Below are 7,947 nucleotides of genomic sequence, written 5' to 3' on the forward strand. Positions count from 1 at the left end.
TCTTGTTCAACGGGATGAACAGCAAAGTTCTCTAACCATTAATCAATATTTCTTCAAAGCGAATAAAAGATTTCTAAGCTTTTAATTCACATGTACCTGTATAGGCTTGTATTTATCAATATTCCAACCAAATGTGAACTTTGTATTATGATTCAATGGAATACTACTCAAAACTCCGTCGGAATTAATACAAGACAAATACCACAGAATGCCATTTAAATACCCGGTGTGTTCGATGCTGAAGTACACTGTAGGCTATGTTCGACGATGAACTACATTTTATACTGTATGTCCTACGATAACAGTTAATTATTTATAAGAAGACTTACTTGAGGTCTTCTAGATCCTTTTTCTTTGGTACGTTCTTGGTGTTATAAATCAGCTGTGATGTAAGCAGCACTGTCATCACCAGAATACCAACATCATTAGCAGAATCGGAATCAAAGGCATCTGCAAGTCAAGGAAAGCCTGTGTAATGAAAATTATTCTGATAGGTTTGTAGAAGGATTAAGTTGACTGCAGCTAAGAAAATGAGATCCGAATGAGGTAATTGATTAATTTATGAGCTGCACTATAACGATTACTAAAATTACAAAACATGTTTTGCACAGCTAATCCAGAACAAATTCAAGCGACAATGCTTCAGAGAAACAAAAATTATACACTAGGCCAAGTGGTACACACAGCACGGGTAGAAAAAGCAACTGGGAAACTACACAGCTCTGTTAAAGATATCCACAGCATTCGACAGAGTGGCAATTAGCACGTGTCGTCCCATATCCTCCACAACAATTAACATTTTCAAACTCAGGATAACCAAGAAAACGTACGTTTTGTTCCCCCAATCCTGACATGTCTTTGATAGATATAAATATTGTTGCGGCTAGAATACATATCATAAACTCTTCACATCGGGAGGGGGGAAAGAGACAAAGGGACAAAGACTAAGAACCGAGAGTGAAGCAGGCACGCAATTTAAAAAGTCACAACCTCGTGTAAGTAAAGTACAAGTTAAGTTAGTTTGTAAGTTTATAAGTTCTAACATGTGATTGTGCACATGAATATTATGTAACTCCCATGTGAAGTGAAATTGGTACTTTAGATGTATTCATGTTACAGACTCGCACATTTATTCACCGTAGATTCCTCTTAATTCATCAGGTTACATATGTTATTATTGTTTATCAAAGAAATAGAATGGATTAAGTCTTTTGTACTAGCTGCATAGATTACTCAGAATTCCTCCTGCAGAATGTAATTAATAAGAAAGTGAAGTTGTTCAAAGATCGCAGATTAAGGACTAAAATGATGATAAGATTCCCACATTTTGTCTATGTTTTTGCTTGTATGAGTTCATGAAATATGGTTATTTAATGGAACTAGTATGTATAGCAAAGAAAACTCAATGTATATTTTTATTTATTTTATTTTTATTTTATTTTATTCATTTTTCTTTCAGACGTGTTCATGCTTATGTATACAATAAAGGTCACCAAAAGAAACGAAGTTGTTGTATTTTTAAGCAACCACAAATACCCTGTATATTTACCTGTCCCCTCGCTATCTATCAAGATAGTGGTTAAACCTTTCTCTCTATTTCTCAGGACCTTTGTTCCCATCCAAATACCGAACGTCTGAGAGCTCATTTTATTCCCAAGCTCAAACGCATCATGAGCTCCAGACATCCTGCGAAGGGACAAAATCCCATTTAAGTAATCATGCAGCATATAAAGACAGACACAGACATGTATCATAGGGCATATGTTATTGCTGTTTTCGAGTGATATAATATTGATCTATATTCTAACTTTTTTAAAAAGTTGTCACTTTCTAATGCACATGTATGAGCAAACGGGTTGTACCCCGACTTTAACATTGATCTGTCACGTTTTAGATTTACATCCATAGATTATATGCCTTCTGCTAATCAAAATAAAAAAATCGTATTCAATTGAACAATATATATAACCTACATATACCTTGACATAAGGTAAGACTTTCCGCTCCGTGCTGCTCCACAAATCCCCACTACACTGACTGGATCTGTTACATCTTGTAGCAGCTCCAGTGCCTCGTCCACCACGACCAGGTGGGTTCTTTTCACACCTGTCTGCTTAACGACCTTGCCTGAAGTGGAATCATACTGAAAGTCGTTCGGCAAAATCAGAGGCACAGAGGTTTGCCTTGTTGCTAGATCTCTTTGGGAGATGGGCAATATCTCGTAGCCCTGTCTTCTATGAGGGGCTGTCAGCGATTTGTCATCTGCAGCCATGTTTCCAGAGCTGGTTTCTGAAATGAGGCTGTGGTATTATATTATATTATATTATATTATATTATATTATATTATATTATATTATATTATATGATGTGTTTCACTGTCTACATGAAGAAAGACAAAAGTATAACATGTACTACACCCTGTAATTATGAATATATTTGTTTCAAATTAGTACTTAAATGTATATCATGAATAAAATGAACATCGTGCTTTGACATATGGATGCTTCCATGCAGTTACAGGTACAATAACCCGGTCCTATTCAACATCTTCATTTATGACTTAAAAAGTGAACTCTACACAAATAATAAGACCAAGAAAGTTGAAGGATTAAAGCACATTTTATTTGCAGATGACCTTGTACTGCTCTCACAGACAAAAGTCCCTGCAAGCGACGGAACCTAAAAGTAAATGAAAACAAATCAAATATATGTATTCAGCAAGTCTGGCAGAATTGGCTTTTTTTATAAAAAAACCAACCAATAGAAACAGTTAAGCGGTGCTTGTACCTGGGATAATTCTTACGATTCATTAAAACACTCGATGGAAAATCTCAAGCAAAAAGCCATGAAAGCCATGTTTACTCTAAAGGGAATACTACCATCACAAGAAATGCCCTCGCCCATAATTACAATGAATCTCTTCGCCAAAATGATTAAACCCATCATTTTATATGGATGTGAAATCTGGGATCAAGAAATCTTCACAGAGAAAATAATGTTATTAAATGAAATAAACAAATTGCCCTTTGAACAAATACACTTATAATTTGTAAATGGGCACTTGGTGTGAGAAGGTCAGCCAGCAATAATGCCTGCCGTGCAGAACTTACGCGTCTCCCACTATACCTGGACATTGTAAAATTAGTATTAAGATAAAGTGAAAGGCTGACTAACCTCCCATAACAAAGAATTGTTAAGCAAGCATACAGCAGGGAACAAACAAAAAGGGAAAATAACTGGTTTTGGGCAACATCAAATTTGACTTCATGTTGGGGACTAAATCACCCAGTTCCACCACAACTGACAATAAAATCCACAATCACCAAAACCTAGAGAGTTAAATAGCCATTGAAATAAAATCAGACTTTTGGGAAGGGTTGCACAAAGAGGAAAATGATAAGCTAAGGACATACAAAAATATTCACAAATCAATACGAGCCCGAACCACAACTAAAAATGAATATTCCACGTACCCACAAAACTTTTTTGGCAACAATAAGAATAAGTGATCATAATCTAGAAGTTAAAAGAGGGCGACATACAAAACCCAAAAGACAACTATATTTTTTTTTCTTGTTTCATTTATTTACAATCATTACTATATTTTCCATATTTATACCCTGGTACTTATAGTACTGTATCGGGATATCATACAATGACAATGGACCGTGACTGGAGGAGGGGGGGGGAGGACACAGGCTAAGTCCAGTCTTTGAGCGGATTCTCAACGAATTGAGCCAGGCTTTACAAAGCCGGTGACCTAAAAATGGCGGACGTACATGTAAGAAAACCGCCCAATCTTTTAATAGTCTCTCCGCCTCCCCACACGTCGTCCCTGCGGGATACAGTAATTAAATCTCGGCTCCGTTCGCCATGCGGAAGCTACCTGAGAAATATTAAGTGCGCATGCTCATCAGTTAAACTCGTGGTGAAGAAAGCATGGCGGCTGAAGGCGTTCGAAGGAAAAAAGCTCTTCTGTTTTATTATCTGTCAAAACAGAGACGAAAAAGGAATGAATTGGCCCGTAGAGCAGCAACAAATCGACTATCTACGGAGATAATATCACCAGAGATATTCACAGAACTACCCAGCCCCAGTAGACGTAGTTGGAGGTTGGAGCCGAGATTTAATTACTGTACCCCGCAGGGACGACGGGTGGGGAGGCGGTGAGACTTTTAAAAGATTAGGCGGTTTTTCTTTCATGTACGTCCGCCATTTTTAGGTCACCGGCTTTGTAAAGCCTGGCTCAATTCGTTGAGAATCCGCTCTTTAACATCATTTTGACCACAGCTCCACCTAGTGGTAAAAAAATAGCAATGAGGAAGACTGCTGCAAAGAGCTGTTGAAAATTTCTAGTACACATACAGGTATTTTATCGTATTTTGCCTCTGAAGACTGCAAAGTAATCTGAGATTTTTTACACTCACTGTGGCGTTTCATCACTCCAGGGTGAAGTTTTTAGTCAGCTTCAATGACTTTTTCACAACGTGAACAATGTATTTTACCTACAGGTGTATTGGGGAAGTAGGTTTCCGTTTTGATGCAGGTAATTTCTTTTTTTTTTTTTTTAATTTCCGGGTGAAAGTGAAAGGAAGGATGTCAATATGTCAGTAGAAATGTTGCCACCTTTTAATGCTTTATTTCTTATATCCATCAACACTAGTCTTTTAAACCTTCCATCGATCAAACATAGCTATCAAGGTAATATAATAATAATAATAATAATAATAATAATAATAATAAGATTCTTATGTGGCGCCTTACATTCTATCTCAAGGCGCCTTACAATAATTATTTTCTTAAATCTAAGAGATATAGACAGAATTAAAAATGAGGGTCTTTAAAGAGATTTAAAATTGTCAAAGTCTTCTGTTTTTCTAATAAAATTTGGGAGAGCATTCCACACTTTTGGGGCGTAGATTATAAAAGCACTATCTCCATAACTTTTGAGACACTCCTTCTCTTAAACAGAATGATCTAAAATAAAATCATTCTCAGTATTAAAACATGTGGACCGCCGTGGTAAGTTAAAACAGAGGGTATCGCTATCATAAAGGCATATGGAGAACCCTTGGTCATGTTTACCAGAACCTCCCACAGATTGAATTAAATGAAAGATACAGGTACTGTGTGTCTTATCTAATGTTGAGGCCGAAGTTAAACGTCAATGATATTTTAATTATGTGAAGCTGTTTACATGACATACCATCACAGTGGATACTGTTCGGCTTACTCGTCAAAATTACTTTCTCAGATTCATTTTAGTAGCACCCCAGAATAATAATTATTAACAAAAACATTTTTGTTATGATATATTGCATAATCAATGTAAACATCCATCTTACATCTACACTTCCTTTTAAGGACGCATACAAAGTCAATTTTTTGTCACAAAAAACAACCAAATGCCAGCATAAAGTTACAAGTAGTATAACTAAGAGAATTACCAAAAGGTATTGTTTAATTTTACCCGAAAATGATGTTTGAACGGATTTTTCTGCTGACATTCTAAGCTGTATGTCAATGGGGCAGGAAAGTAGGTCACGAAAGTAGGTTAAATTTACAACCAAAAATTTAAAGAAAGGAGCAGTCTAAAGGTCTTTTATGGTTGATCGAGTGATCTATTCAGTTTATCCCTTGGCATGTTGAATTTATTTGAGTCATATAAGAATTTAGTAGAAGTGGTTTATGTTACTGGAAATCCACGATCCACCAGTGCTCGGTTTGTATGTACAGATAAATACGCTTAAAAGTTCATATCTATTATTCTCCATTAAGGTTTAATCTCTGAACGCATCACCTGACAAGCACATGATGAATTTGTAATCTATGGACAAGTTTTATCAGATCTATGTCAAGAAGGGACCAAAATTGCACATACATATCGTAATGCAGTCTGAGAAAAGACAAACACTACCTAGGTCTAGACTGATTTAAAATATTACTTTTAGATGGGTCGTTTAGTTATACATTATGACTGATAAGGCGAGTTTCTGCAATTAGAGAGAGGTGATCGAGGGTTGACGTGTTAACTGATTTAACTGAACTACACCACAAGACACACTGTTCTGTACTCTATCATCTGACCATGTTGCTGTGGCAGGGAGAGAGGACAGTTGGGAGGATCAGGGCTATCTTATTAACTGATTGGCATTCTTATTGCTAACACAGGGCAGTAGGGGAAGGAAAAGGGTCAGGGTTAATTAATAAACTAATTTTTCTGAACTGCATCACAGGGCACATTATATTGTACTTTATCAGCTGATTATAATGTAGAGGCCTGAACAGAGGGTAGTGGGGGCGGGGCAGGTTGACTTATTAACTTATATTTAAATGAACTGTATCACGGGGCACACTGTATTGTACTCTGCTGGCTGGTTATAATGTAGTGGCTGGGACACAGGGTAGTGGGGGGGGGGCAGGGTTGGCTTGTTAACTTATTGGCATCCTTATTGCTAACATATAAAAGGTTTAAGCACGTGTCTTCCACCAAATCTTGTGAAAAAAAGCGTTTAAATGTTCATAATACATTATTTCTCAGCAACTTTAAGACAAGGAGAATTGCTTAATTTGATTAACACAAGAAAAACCAATGCTGCTTATTCTACAAAGTCCAAATATAGCAGAATCCAAGCACCAGAGTACTGTGGTTAAAAGAAACAATTACATAAAACTAACACATGTCCTCACATGATCATGATATTGTTAGGAGATTCTCCCTCAGTTATTAAAATTATTTCTACAATTTTAATACTCTCTACTGCAACATTTTATTGAGATTCATATATATTCTTTTAATTTGTATTCTAAAAACTTAAAAATAATTATGTAATACGTTTTCAAAACTTTATGTGATAGCTGGGCACCTTATTTCATACTGTAAGACTCATGGTCATTTACTGAAGATTGATGTTCATACTCTTGCAATGGCTAAACATGATCAATAAAATCTTACCCGTCTGAAATAACAACTAATTTAGCATACACATGTTCTGTAACACATCTATCATTAAACGAAAAAAATACCGTACCTGCAATCGCCTGATCGTTTTCTTTAGAAGTGAAGTCGACCCAACCTTGAGCTTTTAAACGATCAGATGTGTTCTGTCGAAATACCGAGTCGTGCGTGCTTTTATTATCAAATGATAGATTAGGTCGTCCTCACAGATACAAACTTTATTGATTTATCCATAAATAGTGTTATTCCCAGGTCACATGGTGTTATCAAAGATATGCTTTATATATAATTAAATCAATGTGATATTGTGGTTGTTGAGACGTACTAGTCGTATGACGTCAACACAATGTATGTATTTCACACCCGTGTATGGTGCGGCTTAATAGTAGTCCAGAGTGATACAATGTGTAAAGAATATATTAGACTCTTAGCGACCATCCCCACAGATATTTGGATGGATCTATCTCCCTGGGGAGGCTCACTAAATTGCTCTCAACCTAATCGGCTTAAATATCTGTCACGCCTAGTAAAGCTGTTAGGGGGTAATTATCTTTACCCTAGCTGATTTGGTAGGTGTGACAGACCTTTAAGCCATATAAGTTGATAGCAATTAAGTGAGACTCCCCAGGGAGCTAGGCCGATCAAGATGGATCGATCTAGGGAGGGGAACCCAGTCTTATAGTATATTTCATTCTGGGTTTTTCATATTGCTCCCTTCGTGCAAGATCGATTAAAATGTCATTTAAAGAGTTGTTAGTTTGTAAAATGTATATACTTGTCTATGATCAAAGAAGTTGTTATCTTAACTATATCCCAGCGGGCAAATTATGTTGTTTTTACGTTGAAACAACGTTGAACCATAACGTTGATAATACGTTGGATTAACATTGAATTTGAAAGTTGACTCAACCTCAGATAACAACGTTGTATCAACGTCAGATAACAACATTGTATCAACCCCAGTTGTTAGACAAAATTCTTGAATGAAA

The 7,947-nt window shown here is 36.3% G+C and overlaps 1 protein-coding gene across 1 annotated transcript in view; it reads right to left on the reverse strand.

Moving 5' to 3' along the window:
* LOC106169114 (guanylate-binding protein 3) overlaps positions 1 to 7,148 on the reverse strand; it is a 41,146-nt gene extending 33,998 nt beyond the window's left edge. Inside the window, exons 1-4 of the mRNA XM_087007675.1 lie at positions 7,032 to 7,148; positions 1,980 to 2,289; positions 1,550 to 1,686; positions 330 to 450 (exon numbers count right to left, since the gene is read on the reverse strand). Coding sequence (XP_086863801.1) covers positions 330 to 450; positions 1,550 to 1,686; positions 1,980 to 2,272 — 551 coding nt within the window. The 5' untranslated portion in view covers positions 2,273 to 2,289; positions 7,032 to 7,148. The remainder of the gene's footprint in view (positions 1 to 329; positions 451 to 1,549; positions 1,687 to 1,979; positions 2,290 to 7,031) is intronic.
* Positions 7,149 to 7,947: the final 799 nt, after the last annotated feature.

The sequence above is a fragment of the Lingula anatina genome, chromosome 3, assembly GCF_051362555.1.
Source record: "Lingula anatina isolate TDL-2025a chromosome 3, LinAna3.0, whole genome shotgun sequence".
Lineage (NCBI taxonomy): Eukaryota > Metazoa > Brachiopoda > Lingulata > Lingulida > Lingulidae > Lingula > Lingula anatina.